General features: G+C 41.9%; 1 protein-coding gene across 1 annotated transcript in view; it reads right to left on the reverse strand.

Annotated features, from left to right (window-relative positions):
* Nucleotides 1-23,455, reverse strand: part of C2H3orf20 (chromosome 2 C3orf20 homolog) — an 84,953-nt gene that overhangs the window by 55,498 nt on the left and 6,000 nt on the right. Inside the window, exons 3-8 of the mRNA XM_070735754.1 lie at nucleotides 20,288-20,419; nucleotides 16,390-16,513; nucleotides 11,183-11,374; nucleotides 6,992-7,141; nucleotides 5,314-5,434; nucleotides 3,818-3,949 (exon numbers count right to left, since the gene is read on the reverse strand). Coding sequence (XP_070591855.1) covers nucleotides 3,818-3,949; nucleotides 5,314-5,434; nucleotides 6,992-7,141; nucleotides 11,183-11,374; nucleotides 16,390-16,513; nucleotides 20,288-20,419 — 851 coding nt within the window. The remainder of the gene's footprint in view (nucleotides 1-3,817; nucleotides 3,950-5,313; nucleotides 5,435-6,991; nucleotides 7,142-11,182; nucleotides 11,375-16,389; nucleotides 16,514-20,287; nucleotides 20,420-23,455) is intronic.

Raw genomic sequence — 23,455 nt, forward strand, 5'->3', positions numbered from 1 at the left:
GTATGATACTGTAATGCAATAGGTGTTTTATTCAAGCAATTAGAAGACAAGAATCGCCTTAGCATGATACTCAGCCATGCTTTCTATTATCTGTTAGCATTGTTGCCTTCTTTGTTTCAACTCAATACAGTATAGATAGTACAGGCAGCCCTCTACTTATGACCACTATTGAGCCCAAAATTTCTGTTCCTAAGTGAGACATTCATTAAGTGAATTTTGCCCCATTTTATAACCTTTCTCAACACATTTGTTAAGGGAATAACTGCAGTTCTTAAATCAGTAACATGGTTACTGTTGTGGTTAGCTCTGGTCCAGCTCCTACCCCGAGGACTGTGGACGTGGAGGTGGAGGAAACATCCAAATGTCACAGGCCTGTTTTGCTGCCGACAGAGTCGGCCAGTGAATTATCCTCTGAAGAAGGAAGTGTCAGTGAGATGGATGAGGGGGGCTTGGCAGACAGCCCAGGAAGAAGCCAATCCTCATTATCTTCGTTAGATTCTGATGAGGAAACAATGATAGACCCACGCATGCGTAGAACTATGCATAGGAGAGAACAGCTTCAAAAGTATTACAGAAGATAATTGAGTCCACCTGTGGTTGGATGGGGTTCAAGTAATTAGGGGGGCTGTTAAATGGGCAGCGTGCCGGCCTCGCAGTGTAGAAGATTATCTGATCGTACTTGTTGGACCTTGACTTTCCGTTTCAGGATTTGTTCTCAGGACTCTGTTTGGATTTCAGGACTTTGGCCATAAATCATTGTGAGTTTGACAATGACTGAAGAATTGTGGCTGTGACGAATTTCACAGTTACTGTTTAATTGACTGGCGTTTTCTTGTCTTTGTTATCTTGCTGCATTCAAGTGAGCTTTGTGTTTACAAGAACTCCCTTTGAATTTAAAAAGGAAGGTTTGTTTCTATTTAGTTTTTGGATAAAGAAACTATTACAGTGATCCCCCGGGTATCGCGATCCCGATCATTGCGAATGGTCTAAATCGCGATTTTTCAACCCGGAAGTCAAAACACCATCTGCGCATGCGCGCCCTTTTTTTTATGGCCACGCATGCGTAGATGGCGCCGGGCAGATCAGCTGCTGGGCGGCTTCCCTGGGTCTTCCCCCTCTTGCTGGCGGGAGGGCGAGCGGCGGGCATCAGCGAGGAGTTTCCCCACCGCCCACGCAAACTCCTCGCTGCTGCTTGCCCGCCCTTCGCCCGCCCACGCTGTTCACCCGCCCTCTTGCTGGCGGGAGGGCGAGAAGCCCCCCCCCAGCACCCGCTCGCCCGCCCTTCGCCGCTCGCCCGCCCTTCGCCCGGCCACCCGCCGTTCGCTCGCTGCTCGCCCGGCCACCCGGGTTCGGGGGGGTGCTGGCAAGCCCCCCATGCCGGCGGCGACATTTTAAAACAGCCGCGCGGCTTCGCAACTGAGTCCCGAAGACAAATGTCAAAGGCGAACTTCCGCGTTTGTCTTCGGGACTCAGTTGCGAAGCCGCGCGGCTGTTTTAAAACGTCGCCGCCGGCATGGGGGACTTCCTAGCAGCCCCCCAAACCCGGGTTGGGGGTCCGGGGGGTGCTGGCAAGCCCCCCATGCTGGCGGCGACGTTTTAAAACAGACGCGCCGCTTCCCAGCTGAGTCCCTTTCCCAGGAACCCCAATCTTCGGCTCCTCGCTAGCGCTGCAGAAGTAAAAACACCGCGAAAACCCGATCATTGCTAGGGGTCCTGGAACGGAACCCTCGCAATGATCGGGGGATCACTGTATTGCATTTTCCCGTGTGTGTGTGTGTGTCTGCTTTGGCTATTTTTACCTTTAATTGAAGGCTTGAGTCATAAGCTGGCAGAACAGTTACTAAGTGAATTTGCCTCCCCTATTGACTTTCTTTATCAGAGGTTTGCAAAAGGTGATTGCATGACCCTGGGGGAGTCATAAATATGAGCCAGTTGCCAACTGTATGAATTTTGATCACACAACAATTATTATTATTATTATTATTATTATTATTATTATTATTATTATTATTATTATTTTATTAAATTTGTATGCCGCCCCTCTCCGCAGACTCGGGGCGGCATACAAATTTAATAAATAGTAATAATATGGGAATGTTGCGGTAGTGTAAGTGTGAAAAATGGTTGTAGCTCACGTTTTTTTGGTGCCATTGTAACTTTCAACAGTCATAGATGAACTGAACTTAGTTGAGGACTCTCTGCACTCTTTCCCTCCCCCACTTTTCCCACAAATCCATCCTGTGAAGTAGGCTGGCTGAGAAATATCACTTGGCCTAAAGTCACCCAGGGACCATTCATAACTGACAGTGAATTCGAACTAGAATCTGTTCTGACCCAGCCTTAGCAAGTAATGATAAGTCACTTGCTCACGAGTAAAATCAACCTCTTTTTCAAACAGGGCAGGAATAGTCTTTTACTCATATGGATAAACAAAAACCAAATGTAATTTGTCCCGACAAACTTGGTTCTGGCCAAGGAATCTGAATTACTTGCTGTATACAGTAGTACCTCTAGATACGAGCTGCTCCACCTGCGAGTATTCCAACTTACAAGCCGCGACGTGAGCAAAATTTCTGTTCAACACCCGAGCTCAAATTCAGGATATGAGCCAAGCTTCCGCTAGGTGGCGCAAGAATCTCCTTGCTTCCCATTATCTCGGCGTGAAAAACAAAGTCTAAAGGCATTCGTTCGAGATGCGAGTTGATCGACTTACGAGCTCGAGTCTGGTACGAATTAAACTTGTATGTCGAGGTACCACTGTACTAGAAAACTAATGGTTGTCTGTGACAACCAGCCCTTCCCAAATCCCTAGTATTTATTTCCCAGACAGGAAGGAGCTGGCTAGCATCTATGCCTGCTTTGCCCTGCAAACCACTTATTGCTTTCCTTTTCTCTCCTCTCTTTTCATCTCTATACATTCATGCATCTGGGATGGGCCCCATCTGTTCTTCCCCCTCATTCAGCTCAGGCCCTGAAGACAGCGGCCTCTCCACCTGGGAGAGGACAGAAGACCCTGGTTCTTCCTCTGCCTCTGATGCTGTTTCCTTATCAGAGCCTTCCAAAGGTTCTGAAGGTGGCCCAGGCTCTCCCTCAACCTCTTCCTCACCTGACTCTGCTGCAAGCTCTGCTGGCAGCCGATGGGCCACAACAGAATCTTTCCAATGCTACTTCAATGCTTTCTTGACTTTAACACCTATAAAGCCCTACGTGGCTTAGAACCAGTCTATTTACGGGATTGTCTCCTGCCACATATCTCACAGAGACCAATAAGATCACACAGAGTGGGCCTTCTCTGGATTCCATAGACTAAGCAATGCAGGTTGGTGAGGCCGCGAGGGAGGGCCTTCTCTGTGGTTGCCCCAATGTCTAATCCCACCCTACTGGCTTTTCCAACAGACCTGGGGGCCATGAATGCTAAATCTTGTCACGGCCGAATTGTGAGTGTTTGGTATGGATGTCTGTGTGACTGGACATTTTACAGTTTTTTATAATGGGTTTTACAGGTTTTATAATGAGTTTTATTGTTTTTTAGAATTAATATTTGACTTTTTATCATTGTACTGTACTGTATTTTAGATTGTTGTAAGCTGCCCTGAGGGTGGCTGGGTTTGGGCGGCACAGAAGTCAAATAAATTAAATTAATTAAACTAACACACTGGTTCTCTCCTAATGGGTCACTGGAGATACAACATGGGGAAGCACTAATTATCCTGAGTTTTAATTAGGGTTACAGAATACAGAGGGATCTCTTTATTGTGCCAATGAAAATCAGCCCACCATTTAAAAACAAAGAAACAAACACTAGGTGATTGGGTACCTGCTTATCAGCTTTGCACCCATGCAGACATCCAGGTCTCATCAAAGATAAGGTGATGGTTTCATTCAAGGCAGAAAAATTAATGGTCATGGAATTTTGGCTTAAAACCTTTAATTTTAACTGTTCGTTGATCTGAGAAATAATAACAAGAAAAGATAAATCAGAGTCATGGGGCAGATTCACACAGAACTGGTATTTTCCCACTACTTTCATGTCTGACACTCTTCTTAACTAGAGTAGGAAAGACGCACTAAACTGATAGGCTGAAACTAACGCACATGTTTACACCCACAGCAAACACAATCTGAGATTAATGGAAACTTTGAGACTACACTAGATATTACATTAATTATACTGATGGTGGGATCTCCGGGTCTATGGAGAGGGGCGGCATACAAATCTAATACATTATTATTATTATTATTATTATTATTATTATTATTATTATTATTATTATTATTACCTAGCCAACTTTGTCTAGACTGGAAAACTAAGCACCACTGTATCTCATTATTATTTCAGTGGGGAAAATCTAGGAAATATATTTTAGACTGAGATGATGATGATGACAATGACAACAATCTACATCCTGGAAAGGAGAAAGTGGCAAACTCCTCCTAAACTATTGTCAAGAAATTGCACTGCTGTGTTAACCAGGAATTGACCTTGGCTTGAGAAAATCTTAAACTTTGTAATTAATGGGTGACAATTACTGTGAAGATGTTCTTTACAATGTACAAAAAGCTCTAATTGGTGTCAATAGAAGCTTTGAAATAAAAACACTATTTTTTTTCTCAAGGTCATGAAGCCCCCAGATTTCATATTCCTATTAGAAATGTCAGGTAGTAAAAGTAAACATCGCATGACCCTATGCAGAACTTTGCTTTTTCATCACTATTTGTACCATAGATAGCATTGGGAAAGGAAGAATACATCTGAAGCTCCCATAGACCTGCAAAAATCCAAATGAGAACTAATTAACAGCAAAAAGTGAGGGTGTTTTGTAACTGTGGCCACCTAGGACAGGGGTAGGCAAAGTTGGCTCTTCTATGACATGCGGACTTCAACTCCCAGAATTCCTGAGTCAATCATACTAGCATAAGTCCACATGTCATAGAAGAGCCAACTTTGTCTACCACTACCTAAGAAAACCACTTTATTTCAATATAACCTACTGTCTGTCTGTCTGTCTGTCTGCTTCAAATTCTGTTTTGTCAATGTATTGTTTTTGTAAGGGTCTAATCCTTGTGGACAGGTATTACAATATGGTAGTAAAGACGCATATTTTAAAAACGTGTTTCAGTGCCTGGTGGCAATGCATGAGGGTATAAACTGTGAAAGTAGTAACCACACGGAATAAATCCAAATATATCTCTCTCGTATTTGTAGTACCTGAACCCTACTGAAGACATGACTGACCTAAAAATTGTAGAGTAATTGTTAAAAAGTACCAAAAACAATGGTGGTGCCTCATTAGCAAGAGTTCACATTCATACCTGAAAATCTAATGACTGTAGAACTTCTTTTTTGGAATACCAGTTCCAGCGGTGGATTAAATGGCTATATTTGTCTCTAACTATCCCACCTTCCTGATTCATCAGTAATGCCACAGAAAAGCTGAGTAAGAAGAAAAACAGTCAAGTCACAGTAAATAATACTAAAAGGTTGGTGCGGAAGATGTTAACTAGTAATATTTTTGGCTTTGCTCATTGAAAAAATATTACAAGCATAATAAATATTGAGGAATTCGGTGTCCTAAGCCCAGATTTCTTCTTCAACGCACTGCTCTATTATGCTGTATTTTATTCATTTAGTGTCTGTACAATACAACATAGCTATGATCAAGGGTGTTGGTTCCTACACATGGTGATGCCAAAATGGCATGACATAAAAGGTGATATCATGACACAAACTCTGCCCTTTGTATTTGTGATATTATTACATGCAAGTTCATATGGGATGGAGTTTGCATCTTGATGTATCTTGCTCATCTATCTACGTCATGATAGAATTATACCATGGTAGCTGAATTCTTGCAAATAAGAAGACTACACAGTACATATATTTTAATATCATTGCATAATAGTGAATCTTGGATAAATAGTGTTGGATAAAATTACAGTTAAAATAACATATTTGTAGCTGAAATTAGATCTTAATAGATTTTTCAAGGCCCCATTTCTATTTGTTCAAAAGAACAAATATCATGAATACAGATGCTAAACTCAAAATGAGTGCATTCCTCCGACCTTTAATTTATCTAACCCACCTAATGTTATCTCTCTTTGTAAGAAGCAAAATCTCCAATGTTATACTACCCAGCTCGCAGTAATTCTCTATTGGGCTTCCCAAATTCCCTCAGTTGTTGTGTACTCAATGCTCTTAATTTCTCAAGAAATGTCTCATGCCATCACTTTGGGCCAAATTTTATGCTGGTCTCACACAGTCCACCTCTGAAATATATTCCAATTGCTCATCACTTTGTTGACCTTTTTCTCTTCTAGTTACACCATGTGGCATCATCATTAATGACACCCAGTGAGGTTAAACTTTTAACACAGGCCATTAATAGCTTGCTATATCACATGCTCCTCAAAGCCAGAGATTCAGGACATCTAATTACTTCAGTTAGAAAAAGAATGATGGATGGGAATCATAACAATAAAATAGTCAGATTAAATGGATCTAGTTGACCTGATTTTAAAAGTCCCATAATACTGATTAGATATGTCACCTTGCACTAGTCTCTTGATTATTCATCTGTACAACCCAAATAATTTCCCTCTTACATTATATTTTCCACTAATCAATGCATTTATACATGCATTCATTAATAACTTTATGTTCTTTGTGGTTACTATTACAAAATGAAATTTTACAGTCACAGTATTGAATGCACTGGACAGAAAAAGATCCTGACAAAGAAATCACATAAAATTATGATATCCTGAATGACCATATACTTATCTTATAGGAAACACAGCCAGTCTAAAGAGAACTAACATAATTTAAACAAAAATATGAATAGATTTGTTTTAACCAATGGCTTGATGGAGTTGGTCTATTAATACACTTTTGATTTAATAATTCAATGATCACGTATCAATTAATGGATGCTTTCTCTGTTGCATTTCTATCCACTTCAAACAATTATGATCAATTAATGACACTCACCTTGCTTTAAAGGAATAAGAAACACATGAGTGGCCCGGGGAAAACATGCCTAAAAATCCTTGAGCTGGAACATCCTGAAACAGAAAGGTGATTGCCTTTCCTATGCAGCATGTGGGAAATTGGAAAACTGCAATATTTCCGGATGGATAACTTTGAATTAGGTCAAGTAATAGCACACATGAAAATGATGTTTACTTAGTTATTCATTCAGGGTATGGAAAATTCTTGGGCCCTTTGAAGTTGCAAGGTGATACTATCCTCAATATGAGTCTAATGAAATAATGTGAAAGGATTTTTAAAATATTTAAGTGCTATAGATCTTCCTCAAGTGCAAACCTTGGATGACTTCCTGCTGAACTTCCCACATTGGGCATGCTCAGTTACAGGGGACAATGAATGTAACTGACTCCCATTGATATTTCACACAGTCACAGTGATGACATAGTTCTTTCATAGCTTGGAATTATTTCATAATGCTTGGAGGAGGAACACGTATATTAAACTTTTCCTGTAGTTGCCATGTTTGTAAATACACACTTACGGGACCGCCTCCTGCTGCATGAATCCCAGTGACCGGTTAAGTCCCACAGAGTCGCCTTCTCCAGGTCCCGTCAACTAGACGATGTTGTTTGGCGGAACCTAAGGGAAGAGCCTGCTCTGTGGGGGTCCCGGCCCTTTGGAATCAGCTCCCCCCAGAGATTCGTACTGCGCCCACCCTCCTTGCCTTTCATAAGAGTCTAAAGACTCACCTATGCAACCAAGCTTTGGGTTATTAGATTCTCCAGCCCAAACCCCCCAAGCTGTTGAATGTATAGTGTGTTTGTTGATTGAATACAAATCTACATACATACAAATCTAATTAATAAATAATCTAATAAATAAATAAATAAATAAATAATGTATGTATTTTAGCTGGTTCTTTAGGGTTTTTTAGTTGTAACTGAATTTTAATTATTTGGATTTCAATATATTATTGTCTTTTTTATATGTTGTAAGCTGCCCCGAGTCCTCGAAGAGGGGCAGCATATAAACCCAATAAACTTAAACTTGTGGTGCTCAGAAACCATCTGAAGCAGTAGTAGGTTCTAAACCCCTTTGCTACTGGTTTGTGCATACACTCATGCACATGTGCAATGCTTCTGCACATACACAGAAGCATTCCAGGCGGGTGGGCAGAGCCTCCCACTGGCAGCACTACCGGTTCACAGAACTGGGTTGAACTGGGATCAACCCACTATTGATCTAAGGAAACAGGGAAGAGACTTAGTTTGCAGGGAGAAAGTGAAGAATTGGCAAGTTCTCTGCGTCAGCAAAAATCTTTTCATGCAACTCGGATGCAATCACATTCACGGGCAACTTCCAATGCCCTAAGACGATTGCACCTATCTACATGCTGAACTTGGTCAACCTACAAGTATTGAAATATTTTCCAGATTATAGCATAATATTTTCTAATGGAGCCCTGAATGGCTCATTCCATCGTACAGCTTGGCTGAGAGACTATTTCCCCCGCACATTTCCATAACCTATGCCATCCCAGCAAATGAATCTATTAGCTAAAATAATGTACTCTAACAAGGGGGTTATAAAGGCTTTCCATCCAGGTCACATTGTTAAAAAAGAAAGAGTCATTTGAGCCATTGTAGCGATGTGAAGAAAATGTGCTGCCTTTTTAAAATTTCCAGTTTCCAAGATCAAATGCAGCATGTTCTTCTGTGAAAGTATGAGTATTGGCAGTTCTGTGTTAGCAAAATCTTCAGAAGAGAAGGATTTAGGGGTAGTGATTTCTGACAGTCTCAAAATGGGTGAACAGTGCAGTCAGGCAGTAGGGAAAGCAAGTAGGATGCTTGGTGCATAGCTAGAGGTATAACAAGCAGGAAGACGGAGATTGTGATCCCGCTATATAGAGCGCTGGTGAGACCACATTTGGAATACTGTGTTCAGTTCTGGAGACCTCACCTACAAAAAGATATTGACAAAATTGAACGGGTCCAAAAACGGGCTACAAGAATGGTGGAAGGTCTTAAGCATAAAACGTATCAGGAAAGACTTAATGAACTCAATCTGTATAGTCTGGAGGACAGAAGGAAAAGGGGGGACATGATAGAAACATTTAAATATGTTAAAGGGTTAAATAAGGTCCAGGAGGGAAGTGTTTTTAATAGGAAAGTGAACACAAGAACAAGGGGACACAATCTGAAGTTAGTTGGGGGAAAGATCAAAAGCAACATGAGAAAATATTATTTTACTGAAAGAGTAGTAGATCCTTGGAACAAACTTCCAGCAGATGTGGTAGATAAATCCACAGTAACTGAATTTAAACATGCTTGGGATAAACATATATCCATCCTAAGATAAAATACAGAAAATAGTATAAGCGCAGACTAGATGGACCATGAGGTCTTTTTCTGCCGTCAGACTTCTATGTTTCTATGAAAAATTCCAAATAAGCCATACACAATTGGAAGTCAATGAAATTAAAAAGGGGGAAGGAGGGAGAGAAATAATACAAAACATGTGTAGAGTTTAATTCTAGGCTCATGAAATGGAATGGATAATATTCAGTCATGGGAGTGCCAGCATAGACTCATGGCTTGTTCCAATTTACCCTTTAAGTTGAATTACACACAGCTTTAGTAGCACTAATAACTATCACATTTGTTTGTGTGTTTGTTTGTTAGTTAGTTAGTTATTTGGATTTATATGCTACCCAACTCCTGAAGGACTCTGGGCGGCTTACAGTCAAGTACAACAACATAAATACCCCTTAAATATAAAATAGAAAACCCCGTAAAAACAATACTATATAAAAACCCCTGAAAAACAGCACAAAACAATTTAAAACCCACAATTACCAAGCAAAACAGCTAAAAAACCATACATGTCATTCCTGGTCCGATTCTGACGGCATACCATCTGATCAACAACCCTAGCCTGCTAGAAACATACCCAATTCTTCTTCCTCCTCCTATTATCCAAACAACAAACATGTGAAATGAATTGAGCTGGGACAGTGACTGGCCCAAAGTTACCTAGCCAGATTTGATGCCTAGGAAGGACTTATGATCTTCTGCTTTCTATACTGGTCCCATAATCACTAAACCAAACTTCAATAGGGTAATACTAACTTTGTTGGGTTTAAATTAAATTCCAAGTAGTTGAAAGGGTGGTGGAAGGGTTGGGTTACTGGATGTGGATGGTGAAAGTTAAAGATGACTACCAATTCTTCTCCTCTGGTCCTGGGACACTCTCTTCCAGGTCCATTCTGCTTTTGCAGCAGGGAAATTGGGTCCTTTTGATTTTGACTCTACTTTGGACTGAACAACTATCTCTCCTCACTTCTTCCATTGCTCCGCCACATTTGGCAGCAAATCCATAAAAGAAGTGGTAAGCCAACTTTTTCATCAGGAGGTCTCTGACCTCAGGAGGTTGAATCATTCAATCAGTTCCTTCAACCAGTACCTGAGGAAGACCAGGACTATTAGGGTGTAATTAAGAGTAAGAATCCTCTCAATTGCAAAGCATATGTGCTGACAGACCAAAGTGATATTTAGGAGCCGTTTCTTTAAGAGATTGCATTAGAGGAAAATAGCTGGAGATTGCACTCTGGGTAATGTAGTCCATGACATGTGACCTCATCTCTGTGTTCTTATTGGCCATTGAGCTATACCTAGGTAGATGGGTAATTGTGCCATGCTTTCCAACAGCCATTTTTAAGTCTTAACAAAGGACCATGCAACAGCCTGCAGATGGGAGAAATGAATCTCTTTTCACCTACATGTAATGGGACAGATTATGGACATAAGATCTGAGTTTTATCCGACATAGAAAAGCATTAAGCTTGGACCAGAACATGGCTAAACCATATATGAGGAATGAGAGTCAAACGAAACCGATTTAGGATTTCGCCAATATCATGTACTTTTAAATGACAGATATTTAAAACATTTCACTGTAGTAGAGCAGTTATGACTAGGCCACAACCCCAGAACAAGGTTACAAGTTCTTATTCAATGAAGGCTTTGAAATAGTGGCACTCAAATGCCTGGAAGTCACATGAAGGTGGCAGCTAGACCAAGAGAACCAATGGATGAGCAGCTGTTCACACGCCCTCAACACTGCATACTTCTAACAGGTTTTAGTAAGTGTAACAATAACCCACTAATTTGTTCCCTGGCAAAACAAGGATACAAAATCAACGATGTTCCATCGGGAATGGAGAAGAATAACTTTTTCAGTTTTAAACGTCTTAACTCAGCAGCTAATTGACACGTGGAAGCTCTTCTCAAGGCCTGAGATGGTGACTTGTGCACAATTGGATAGTTCTTCATTATTAAGGGTCTGATGTGGCCCTTTGCTACAGCTACAGACTTTTCATGTTGTCTAAAAGGGAAAAAGAAACAACGGCACTGCTTCGTGTAAGATATAGTGATAAGGAGTAAGAATCAGAACTTCAAATAACACCACACTGAGCAAGTTAAGAGTTTTTAGGGTATTTTGTTTAACAACCACCATAACAAAACCATTGTGGCTTTAGAGATTAGCTCTGGCAGAGAGCTAGAATCCGAGCTTTTTAGGAAATTAAAGGCCGAAACACAGTTCATATACCTTCCTGTGCACAGAACCAGATGAGCAAAGGGCAAATTGTGATTCAGGGAAATGCATGTAGTGTCTCCTGGAAACACTTTAACACAGCAGTACAGTGTTCCCTCGCTTTTCGCAGGTTCAAACTTTGCGAATATCCTACAGCATGGTTTTTCAAAAAATATTAATTAAAAAATACTTCGCAGGGTTTTTTTCTATACCACGGTTTTTCCCACCCAATGACGTCATACGTCATCGCCAAACTTTTGTCTGCCATTGCTGATTGGCCGAAATCTCGACCAATCAGTGTTGTTATTGCAAAAAAAAAATAATTATTGTTAATAAATAATTATGTTTATAAATATCAGGATCACTAAGTGTCTTACTCAATGGTAAGTACCAGTAATAATGATGAGTAAATGGTTGTTAAGGGAATGGGAAATGATAATTTAGGGGTTTAAAGTGTTAAGGGATGGCTTGTGATACTGTTCATAGCCAAAAATGGTGTATTTACTTCCGCATCTCTACTTCGCGGAAATTCAACTTTCGCGGGTGGTCTCAGAACGCATCCCCTGCGAAAATCGAGGGAACACTGTATATTTTTTTCCGTCTGCATCACTGTACTTCATAGCTGATGCACAGTTTTGGGGTTTAAGGTGTTTCTGAAGGATGCTGTATGCACACTCCACATGATCCAAATCTTTTTTTGTCCTTTCAATTTGGACCACTACACAATGCTATTATTTACATGTCTAAGGACCAAGCTATTATCCTATGACAATTAATAGGCTTTAAAGACAGATATTAAAGTTGCATCCATAATTACATATGTCAGTTAAACTGACGCTATTGGTCAGCACAGAATGGCAAGAAAAGGAAAGAGCATTTGTTACCTGATCTGAAACTGAAAATATAAAATAATAACTCCAATATTATTATTATTTTATTCTGACAGTCATAGAAAATTGAGATTAAGTAGAAATTCTCTCCTAACACACACAATCCCCAGAGCAATAGGCTGTAATTAGCAAATTGTGATAGTAATTGGAAAGAGATAGAAGGCATTTCCATATTGTATCATTTCTATTCCCCAAACCCTTGGAAACAACTCTGAAGCATCTGTGATCAATTCATTTCTGCAGATCTCAAAATTGAAAGATGAGCCGATCAATACTATCCCCCACTATGTTTCGCAATTCCTTATGTTTGCATTTAAAAGCCCCTGTAAGATGGGACAATAACAGAATAGCATGCTGTCAGTGTTGTAACTCAATGCTTTCCTTAATATCTTTTCTAAGGTATATGATGGTTAGAAAGGGAGAAATCACTCTAGAGCAGTGTTTCCCAACTTTGGCAACTTGAAGATATTTGGACTTCCACTCCCAGAATTCCCTAGCCAACATTCTCTGGCTGGGGAATTCTGGGAGTTGAAGTCCAAATATCTTCAAGTTGCCAAGGTTGGGAAACACTGCTCTAGAACAATATTTGAGGGATTGGGACCACAACTCAGCAGATTGCAGAGGCCCTTGGAAATTTCATACCAATTATTGTGACAGGCTCAGGGTAGTAATGATAGCAAGAAGCCTCTGAGGGGAAAACTACTGCATTCTTTGAATGACTGGAAGTTTTTAAATGACTTGAACTCCGATTTTTGCAGGCCCTTATATAGAACGTCAAGACATTTTGGAATAAGGTATGAGGTATTTTTCGAGAGAAAAACTGCTCCCACCTCTCCCCCTAAAACTTTTTATCTGTCCAAAAAAGGCCCCAAAGTTCCATTTTAGATTGATTTGGGACTGCATGTATGTATTTACTGCTACAATCAAATATACTTTCTTCTGTGTTTAGGCGGGGGATAAGTATGAGAATTTGACAGTTCACCTCTCAGAGGCTTTGCACTCTGTTCACACATCAATCATTTCTGCAAAATGTCAAAACAGCAGCCAAAGTTAAGATAAAAAAGGATTTTTTAAAAATTCTTTAGAGACAGCTACCTACTCCCATCCCACCCTCACTTTGGAATTTATTTCTTATGTTGACCAAATTAATTAGTCCATTTTTCTGGACTGGGAGAATGCATGTAGGCCACAGATGCCTCAGTCCTGTTCTAAGCCCTAATCTTGCAGAAAAAGAAGTATAAAACCAGATGTAGACATTTTTCTTGATACACTACTGTGGCAGTAATAATCCTCATCACCCCTGTACCTATATGTGAAAATGTCAGTACTTCTCATTGACAGTTTGGACTTTTAAAAACATATTTCAACATATAGATATTTGACTTGCATCTTAACAGCAGTGATAGATAAAGGGGATATAATATAATAAACGTCATGAATCATTTACTTTTGTAGTCCATAGTGTAATTTAAATACGGTGGTACCTCGTGATACGAACCCCTCATCATACGAACTTTTTGAGATATGAACCCAGGGTTCGGAATATTTTTGCCTCTTCTTACGAACTTTTTTCACCTTACGAACCTGCCAAGCCGCCATTGAGATGCCCCACCTCCGGACTTTCGTTGCAAGCCAAGCGCAGGTTTTTGCGATCCTGGGATCCCCTGAGGCTCCCCTCCATGGGAAAGCCCATCTCCTGACTTCCGTGTTTTTGCAATGCTGTAGGGAAATCCCAGGAGGGGAATCCCAGGATCGCAAAAACGGGCGCTCTGCTGGACAGAGTAGGGGGGACAAAAACAGGAAGAAAAGACTCATGGAGCTCAAGGGAGGAGAAAGGTGTGGGGGAGATAAGCAGAGTGGGGTGGACAAAAACGGGAGGAAAAGGCTCATGGAGCTCAAGGGAGGAGAAAGGTGTGAGGGAGATGAGCAGAGTGGGGTGGACAAAAACGGAGCTCAAGAGAAGCTCTTTTCACCTTGCTTTGTTGGGACTCCCTCCCCCCCCCCCCCACTCTGTTCGCCTCAGCTTTGTCTGGCCATGGGGGGGGGGGTTTAAGCCTTAATATTTTGGATTCTCCTAATCGGCTTGCACGCATTATTGGCTTTTCCATTGATTCCTATTGTTTGTTTCATCATACGAACTTTTCACCTTACGAACCTTGTCCTGGAACCAATTAAGTTCATAAGACGAGGTATTACTGTAAATGTAAATACGACTTTTATATGTGGAAAAAGTACATTTTTACATTGAACATTACCTGAATACAGTGATCCCTCGAGTTTCGCGATCTCGATCTTCGCGAAACGCTATATCGCAATTTTTAAAAAAATATTAATTAAAAAAAAAACCACTTCCGCGTTTGGCTTCGGGAGTCAGCTGGGAAGCGGCGCGGCTGTTTTAAGAGGTCGCAGCCGGCCTGGGGGGCTTCCCAGCACCCCCCCGAACCCCCAACCCGGGTTCGGGGGGGTTCTGGGAAGCCCCCCAGGCCGGCTGCGACCTTTTAAAACAGCCGCGCCGCTTCCCAGCTGAGTCCTGAAGCCAAACGCCAAAGGCGAACTTCCACGTTTGGCTTCAGGACTCAGCTGGGAAGCGGCGCGGCTGTTTTAAAAGGTCGCAGCCGGTCTGGGGGGCTTCCCAGCACCCCCCCAAACCCCCAACCTGGGTCTTCCGGCCGCCCACGCAAAGGGGAAACCCCGGCTCCTTGCTGATGCCCGCCGCTCGCCCGCCCGCCAGCAAGAGGGGGAAGACCCAGGGAAGGTTCCTTCGGCCGCCCAGCAGCTGATCTGCTCGGTAGCGCAGCAGCAGCGAGGAGCCGAATCGGGGTTTCCCCTTTGCGTGGGCGGCGGGGAACGCAAACTCCACCATCTACGCATGCGCGGCCATAGAAAAAAAGGGTGCGCATGCGCAGATGGTGTTTTTACTTCCGCAACCCTACATCGCGAAAAATCGATTATCGCGAGGGGTCTTGGAACGGAATCCTCGCGATAATAGAGGGATCACTGTAGTTAAAATTAAGAATTAGGTGCAAATGATTAGCAATAACACTTAGACTTATATACTGCTTTACAGTGATTTCCAGCCCTCTCTAAGCGGTTTACAGAGTCAGCATATCGGCCCCAACAATCTGAGTCCTCATTTTACCCACCTTGAAAGATGGAAGGCTGAATCAACCTTGAGCCTGGTGAGACTCAAACTGCCAAATTGCAGGCAGCCAGAAGGCAGCAGAAAAAGCCTGCAATATTGAATTCTAACCACTGTGCCATCACAATATTCTCATTAGAATGTCATTTCTAGGAAAGTGGGAAGAAACCATCTTATTGAAACTTCAAATATTTGGTTTGCTCCAGATTGAACAAGCCAATATAAATGCACAAATATTTGTAAGCATATCTTCAAAAAAAAGAAGCCTTATTTGTTTCTTTGCCTCACACTAATAGGGATTCTCTATACTCCAGCCAGGGGTAGGCAAAGTTGGCTGTTCTATGACATGTGGACTTCAGCCCCCAGAATTCCTGTGCTAGCATGATTGGCTCAAGAATTCTGGAAGTTGAAGTCCACAAGTCATAGAAGAGCCAACTTTGCCTACCCCGGCTCCAGGCCATACATGCTCCAGGCCCTGATGAAATACATTGCTTTATCATATAATATATAAGATACAAATGCTGCAACCTGTTGATGGGCTGGGTGATTTGCCATGTGTTGTTTCACTGTTTGCCTCTAAGCATCTTTCTGCCTTCAGATATGTCACCTATCCCAATTGGCATTTCCATATTGTTTCATGGATGGTACATACAGTGTCAGCTTAGATTTTTATAGAACTGAAGCATTTCTACAAGACTGCACTATGTGAAAGCCACCGGTGCTTTTTTGTTGTAGAAATAATGAATTTTCTTTCCTAATTGTTTGAAAAATCTCACATTTGACGGCATATGTCACGGAGTTTCTCCCTTGCTTCAGGACATGGATCAAATCTGTCAGATAAAATGGACTCCTTGTCTGGAGCAGTGCTGCTGCTGCCACCACCTTTGATTTTAAGCAGACCTATAAAAATATATAGAGAAGTACAGATGTATATATGTTTTCATAGATTTTCATGAGTGTAGGTACACAGGTCTTGGTGTATTCGGGTCTTTGCCCATGTAAGATTGATAGTATCAAGATGTTGCAACACACCCAACCAACCCGCTTATGGCAACTAAGCCCCTACACCCCATCAATATTTATAGAAAGACGACAGCTCCGTCCACACTTTGGTCACCCTAGCATGAAGCCAAAAACACCAGCCTGAAGATGATGAGTGGGACCTTGTCAAAATGTTGCCAAGTTACTATCAATCTTACACAGGAAAGGACCCAAATACACCAAGACCTGCATATTTATATTTATTATATTTATTATATTTATGTTTATGATCGTGATCGTGGTAGCCGCCCCGTGTCTTTGGAGAAGGGTGGAATACAAATCTAATTAATGATGATGATGATGATGATGATGATGTTGCTATAGTTATAGTTATATTCAGCGGCGGGCCACCATTACCAGCGCCACTGGAATGGGGGCTTGAGCATACACGTGCATGCACAGCACAGGAAGAAATCTCACATGAGAACGTGCAATTTCAGACTTTTTTTGCTTCTACAAATGCGCAGAAGCAAAAAAGCCGAAAACAGCAAAAATCAGGTGAGTTACCCAAGATGCCTGCCCTGCCCATTTGCCCGTCCCCTGCCTGCCCTGCCGTGAGTGGCGGCTCCACCATCAGCAGCCCGAGTGTTCTGCTCCCCCCCCACCAGCCTGACCTTTCACTCCAGCGCTTGCACGGCTGGCATGCAGCGTGAGGAGGCGGCGGGCAGGCCCGAGCTCCAGCATCGCAGCCTGTTCTGTTCTCTCCCATGCTGCAGACATCTCTCGGCATCGCAATGGCACTCCGAGCAAGTCGTGGCCTTTAGGAGCCCAGTACTGCTGCTCCCAAAGGCCATGATTCGCTTGGGGTGCCATCGCCGTGCCAAGAGATGCTTGCGGCACAGGAGAGCAGAAAGGAGGCCACGCGGATGGAGCTCGGGCAGGCTGCTGTTGCTGCTGGCCCCAGCTACCGCTCTAGGTGCCACAGCAAGATTCAGCTACTGCAAATGTGCAGCAGCTGAAATCTTGCATGGATGTCCTTCCGGCAGTGAGATTTGAGCAAAAATTGCCGATTTCTTTACTTCCATGCATGCGTGGCAGCAAAAAACTTGCTAATTTTTACTGGAATCACACCAGTTGTGCATGCATGCCCGGTCGCAATGGAGCTACACTACGTTCTCCATTGCCGCTACCAGAACAGCATTCCCGCTGTTCCAGGGCCTGGCCCATCCCTGGTTATATTTTGCAGAAGAGACGGAGTAACGACACGGACTCAAGAGCTGGATTTAGACTGGGTCATTTTTATTAAAATAAATTAGCATAATTTATTCAATTAAATTAGCATAACTTAACATACCCAACTATGACCCAAACAATGGACCTGCAGGGTCAAACAATTGCTTCTGGGGCGGAAAATGACGTCAGATAAACTTCCTGGGCAACTTATGGGCGTAGCTCCATGCTAGTCCAGGTGAGGGACCCCTCCCTCACCTGAGACCCTGCCATGCACTTGCATGAGGGGGGGTCCCGCCGGCTAACCCCTAACAGGGGACTTAAAGGTGCGGGACCCAAAGACAGGTTCCCCCCAACTGCTCAGGTCGCTTCCACCACAAGCTTGGAGAGAACCTGTCAATCATCCCCAAAGATGCCCAACGGAGAACACGCAGTTGCTAAACCACCACCCAGTTTTCCGCCCCTAACCTGCCTACCCAAATGACCAAAGGTAAGCCAATTAGCCTAACAGGTGCAAGCACCTCCTAACCGCACATCCATCTCCCCAGTGTGGAATGGGCGAAAAAACGGCCCGGCTAAGAGGCAAAGCCGCAAAAAATTCCCATTCAGCCCCCTAGGGCGACCCACAATAGCACACTGCAAAAATAGGGAGGGCGGGTGGGTGTCTGCTCACTGCTGAAGTCCGGGCGAAAAGGCCGAGCCCAGGCCCGCGCGCCCTTAAATAGGGCCAGCAAGCCCCGCCCGGACACGTCAGCAGTCAGGCCACGTTGGCCCGATTCTCGGCCGAAGTCTCGCCTCGCGAGACTTCGGCTGAGACCCAAAATGGCGGCCGCCAGGAGTCTGGTGTCGGCCCAACCCTCCTGCAAACTGCACCAGCGGGTAAGTCCGCCGGCGCTATTTTAAAAACCTCCTCAAAGTTATTCTCTAAACTAAGGTTACCCAACCTTGGCAATTTTAAGAACTATGGATTTCATGCTGATTAGGGAATTCTGCCAATTGAAGTCCACTGGTCCTAAAGTTACCAAGGTTGAGAAACATATTGTCACCAAATACTTTTTCCTGTCAAAACTTTATCAGATTCAATGTAGTAACTAAACATATTCTAAAAACAGTTAAAGGAGAGGAAAAAAACCAGATAATACAATTAACAGGGCTTGTTGTGCTTATTGTTTATTATTCTATATAGTTTATTAGAACTTTTAATCTAGCTGTAAAAATCATATTTAATAACTTTTCAGGTTAACCTGTGGCTTCTGAAGATGTTCATGGGGCCATATGCAGGGGATTCAGCAATCTCAATGTGTCAGGTATCTTCAGGCAATCAATGCACACTCCTCAAAGTTGTTGCAATGCTTGTTAAAAATGCTTGTTACCCACTTGCATCTGCTCATTTGATGCTGTTGATCCCTTTCCTAGGGGATCCAATTAAATACTTTGTCCTCAGCAGTGTTATTGGGGACTAGTGCCTTTGACCCTAAATATATGCTTTTCAAACTTTCTGGATAATATTAATACTTCCCTTTTTGGGGCCCTATTCTATTTGCTGGTACAAACTCACTGAGTACGCTATTACAAAGAATAGCTGGCATTAGTGATGACATGATAGCTGCCAGGCTCCAAAAAAAACTCAAGAAAGACATGTCGAGTTTCTTCTAAGCACTTTCCTTTATTATTCTTCACCCACAGACAGAAATCTTGTCAAATTAAAGCAAACTATTTTCAACATTAAAAAGACACTCTGAAAATGTCTGGGGAGGTGGTATCTTGATTCTCTGAAGTTTAGAAACTATCTAAACCTATTTATTATTACCGTATTTATTTATTCAATTTCTAGGCCGCCCTTCTCTTGAGACTCAGGGCGGCTTACAACATAAATTCCATATTTTACATAGAAATAAGAATTAATCTAAAAACAACCCAATCTAATAAAAAATTTAAAACAGTTTACGCAACCGCCCCATCTCATATATCAATCTATCATATCAATCATTCAATCACTGGCAGGGACTGGAATAAGGTGACCTGTTCAACAGCCCCAGGCTTGTAGGCACAAATGTGTTTTCCACACACACAAAAAGTGTTTTCAGGCTCTTCCGAAAAGGCCAGGAGAGTAGGAACCATGTGGATTTCCGGGGGAGTTGATTCCAGAGGGCAGGGGCAACCACAGTGAAGGCCCTTCCCCTAGGGCCCACCAGCCAGCACTGTTTGGCTGACAGGACCTGGAGAAGGCCAACTCTGTGGGCCCTGACTGGTCACTGGGATATGTGAGGATACTTCACTGTCTCTTGCTCCTTCCCCCGGGAATCCAGACCACGTTCCATCACAACAAGAGTCAAATGCTATCTCTCTGCCCATTGGTCCAGAATATATATAAAAATGGCATTCAGATATCTTTCCTGCATCTCTCTTATTTTACCTCTTCCTATTTGGAGTATCATCAGTAATCTTTGCAATGGTCCTTACCTGAGCTCTTCTGAGATTTGACATCTTTGAATGACAATGAAAAGCAAAGGCAGGACAATGACATTTGCTGTATGAGTTGGGTAGTGGAAGTTACAGGAATTGCTGGCCCCAATGTAGCTGCACCACGCCCTCCTATAGACAGAAAAGATACTGTGGATCATTATTGTAAAATACATTATAAATAAAAAGTGTACTCTGGTACCATTGCTATTAATGAAAAAAGAACGAAAACTTGAAAAAGGAAGCATTTGATTCCTAAATTCATAGGAATGCTTCAAGAAACCTCAATCTTTTGTAGCTATGTGGTTTAAGTAGAAAACCAGAAGATTAGTCAGAATGGCATTGATTCTGGTTATTTGTTTTTTTTTGGGACATGACATCAAATACTTCCTTGTATTTAACAAAGACTGTGAGATAATTCCATGCAGGAATTAATGACAAAAGCCAAAGTTCTGTATTTACTTGTAATTTTAGAATTAATTATACATATACCTTTCAGCTCCATAAATAATTTCACCATCACCATCATTTTAGCCATTGTCTATCCACTGCAGGATGAAGGCCTATTCCACATTTTCAACCAATATGGACTCAAGGTTTCTTTTGCCAATTAGGCAAAATGAGAGCTAGTTTGGTGCAGTGGTTAAGGCACAAGGCTAAACATTGGGAGATTATGAGTTCTAGTCCTGTTTTAGGCATGAAGCCAGCTGGGTGGACTTGGGCCAGTCACTTTCTCTCAGCTCTAGGAAGGAGGCAATGACAAATCACTTCGGGAAAAGCCTTGCTAATAAAACTGCAGGAACTTGCCAGGCCGTCTCTAGGAATCGGACACACTTTATTATTTATTTATTTATTTGTTTGTTTGTTTGTTTGTTTGTTTGTTTGTTTAATTATTTAATTATTTGTCATACAAATATAGTATTGTAGTATGTTTAACATAATATAAGTATAAAGTTGAGATAGAAAATACAAAAAGACATTAGGACAGGGACGGTAGGTACGAAGGTGCACTTATGTACGCCCCTTACAGACCTCTTAGAAAAGGGGAGAGGTCTATTGTAGATAATGTAAGGTTGAAGGTTTGGGGATTGGGGGAAGAAACAACAGAATCCGGTAGTGAATTCCGGGCGTTGACCACTCTATTGCTGAAATCGTATTTTCTGCAGTCAAGTTTGCAGCGATTTACATTTAGTTTGTATCTACTGCGTACTCTTGTGGTGTTGTTGTTGTTGTTAAAGGTGAAGTAGTCACTAACAGGGAGTACATTGTGATGTATGTTTTTATAAACAACAGTTAAATCAGTTCGGATTTAATGGAATGGAAAACAATAGAACAGCCTTTTCAAAAGCCAAATTAAATGTTTTGGCACAATTAAAAGTGTTCCTCCTAAAAATCTGCTAATGGGTTCTATTCCTCACAGCCAGGTAATGTATGAGTTCCCTTAATAGTCCTTTAAGATTTTAGGCACCACTATGCCTAACAAGACCCAACAACCCAACCTGCAACCCAACAAGACGGACACAGTCTCCAGGGGGTGGGAGAAGCTGTTTTCGCCCTCTCTGTTCTGCCAGCGTGTTTCAACTGCCCATAATTACAGGGTAATTAGTCCAGGAAGACACACACCACATGATAAAAGGAAAACCCAAACGTTTTTATAAACAGAAAAACAGAAACAGCTCCCTTTTTAAATGTCAAAGGGATTTTCTGGTACACACAAGGCACAGGTTAAATGCAATCCAATTGCTCACCCAATAACTGGGAAATTGAGTTCAATTCTAAAGTCCAGAGAGTACACACACAATCTTGAACAGCACAAAAACCACGATCTTGATGAAACAATGAATCAGATAAACTGCCATGAGGCTAAAACACCAGGTTGCACTTTTATCTGTAGCACTAATTACAGCAGCCCCACACAACCACAGGTGGCTTCATTTTCTCTTGTAATAATCCTTCAGTTGGTGAATATTTGTTTTATTTAATTATTTATTTATTTGTCAAACATGTATAGATAAACGTAAGTAAAAAGTAACGATAAAAGAAGACAATAGGACAGTAGGACAGGGATGGTAGGCACAATGGTGCGCTTATGCACGCTCCTTACACAGTACTAACTGTTAATATGATGGAAGATGGCCAGAGATGGGGCAGGATTCAAACACATGATTACTGCAGGGAGAAAACACATTACTTCTATTAAGTTTTAATTAAAGAAAGAGAAAGTACATTTATTTTTAGGATCGGTACCCACAGCCTTCTTTAGGAAGCACAACTGTTTTCATGACCAATGTAGCCCTTGCCATGGAAATACCCCTGAATGCCTCCATAAATCCTGGCTGATAAATCACATTGTCTGGGATCATATTGAGATATAATGCAGTGGTGATAGCAATTGGAGGAGTTTTAAATTACAGGTTGCTCCTCTTATTTAAATCCTATACTACTCTCCTATAAGTTCATGTTTTGGAAACACAAGAGGAGTTGACTCTCTTCTCTGGGAGAGGGCTCAAGATATTTGAAAATAATCATCTTTCAGTCATGTCCCCCTTCTCTGGTGGGCATTTTCTTCTCTAGGTTTAATCTTAAAGGGAAAGAGCTGAAACATGTAGTTTGCCACCTGAAAACGCCAGAAAAGTCCAAGCCAGAAGGACAAAAAACTTCCCCAAAATATCCTCTTACCATGAGAATTTTTTTTTCAAATGGTCAGAGTAATGTGGCACACCACATTACCAGGGCAATCCTGCAAAATCAGCCTGTGACATGGCATATTTTTAATTTTATGCAACTGTTCCATTTACGAACAATTTTTCATCTCATTGCACCTTTGGCATCCATGATAAACTCCTGTTTTAATGACAAGGCAGATGCACAAAAATGTAAGGAGAAGAGACTGAAGCTACGGATAGACTTTAAAAATGTGTATTGTTGTGCTGCATGTGGACCCATGTGTGTTCGTGCATGATAGTTGGATAAATCCATTAAGACGTGAAAAGATTTAGCCTTATATGACATACCTAACAAAAATAGTTGAGTCAAAACTTCCAGAGAGCATGCATGAAGGATGGAGAGAGCAGGGGGCTATGGGGGTGGGGGGAACCACACACCCCTTGTGTTAATCCTCCAAGCGTCTTTCTGTTTTTAGGTATTATGACTGTCTGATAGTCACAC

This window comes from Erythrolamprus reginae, chromosome 2 (genome assembly GCF_031021105.1).
Source record: "Erythrolamprus reginae isolate rEryReg1 chromosome 2, rEryReg1.hap1, whole genome shotgun sequence".
Taxonomy (NCBI): Eukaryota; Metazoa; Chordata; class Lepidosauria; order Squamata; family Dipsadidae; genus Erythrolamprus; species Erythrolamprus reginae.